Source organism: Zeus faber, assembly GCF_960531495.2.
Source record: "Zeus faber genome assembly, chromosome: 6".
Classification (NCBI taxonomy): Eukaryota; Metazoa; Chordata; class Actinopteri; order Zeiformes; family Zeidae; genus Zeus; species Zeus faber.
Genome location: NC_137201.1, coordinates 33,616,822 through 33,617,855, shown reverse-complemented (window position 1 = coordinate 33,617,855; position 1,034 = coordinate 33,616,822). Strand labels below are relative to the sequence as shown.

The 1,034-nt window shown below is 67.6% G+C and overlaps 1 protein-coding gene across 1 annotated transcript; it reads right to left on the bottom strand.

The window, feature by feature from the left end:
• foxb1a (forkhead box B1a) lies at positions 1–810 on the bottom strand (the record flags this gene model as incomplete). The annotated part of the gene is made up of 1 exon (XM_080002965.1): positions 1–810. A coding segment is annotated over one exon (810 nt), but the record flags the coding sequence as incomplete, so codon positions are not given.
• Positions 811–1,034: the final 224 nt, after the last annotated feature.

Genomic DNA, 1,034 nt, shown 5'->3' with positions numbered 1-1,034 from the left:
GAGGTGCGGCGGCAGAGCCGAGAAGCCGGCCATGGAGGTCGGGGTGGGCTTGATGGGCAGCGGGATGGCCGGCAGCGTCTGCCCGCCGTGGCACAGCGATTTGATTGGCACGCCGTACGCGCTGTAGTCGCCGGCCGCCATGGAGATGGGCGCCGCGGAGTCCATGACGCCCGCGTTGTACATGTGGGGCCAGGCGGTGGTGAGCTGGTTGTGCAGCGGGTACCCCGCCGACATGGACTGCATGGTGGAGAAGGCGAGGCTCCCGGGAACCTTGTACTCTCTGGCGATGATGTTCTCGATGGCGAACGGGTGCTTGAAGGTGGAGGACGGGGACACCCCCAGGTTGTAGCTGGACATCTGCGGGAGGTGCGTCCCGGATGCGGCCTGCAGGGCGCTGAGCCGCAGCTTGGCCTGCTGCTGGAGGTAGTGGGCGGCGTCCGACTGCTTGCTGGCGGCCAGGTGGTCGGACGCCATCAGGATCTTGAAGCGCTTGCGGCGGCGCAGGAAACTCCCGTTCTCGAACATGTCGCCGCAGCTGGGGTGCAGCGCCCAGAAGCTGCCCTTCCCGGGCTGGTCCGGGCGCCGCGGGATCTTGATGAAGCAGTCGTTGAAGGAGAGGTTGTGGCGCAGGGAGTTCTGCCACCGCTGCGTGTTCTCCCGGTAATAAGGGAAGCGATCCATGATGAACTTGTAGATCTCGCTGAGGGGGAGCATCTTCTCCGGGCAGCTCTGGATGGCCATGGCCGTGAGGGAGATGTAGGAGTACGGGGGCTTCTGGTCGCTGTACGTGTTTCTCCCCGGACGAGGCATCCTCGGAGAGTCCCGCCGGTGGAACCGCGGTCCACCTCAACTCCTCTCCCAGCGGCTGGCGGAGGGTGCGGGCGCGGGGCGGGCGACGCGCACTGGCGGGAGCCGGGACGCGGCGCAGCGCGGCGCACGGTGCGCGGTGACGGGAGCGACTGGCGGGAGACGCGGGGCTTCACGGGAGTCCTGCAGGGCGAGACGCCTCCATGTCCGTCCTCCAACCATCTGAT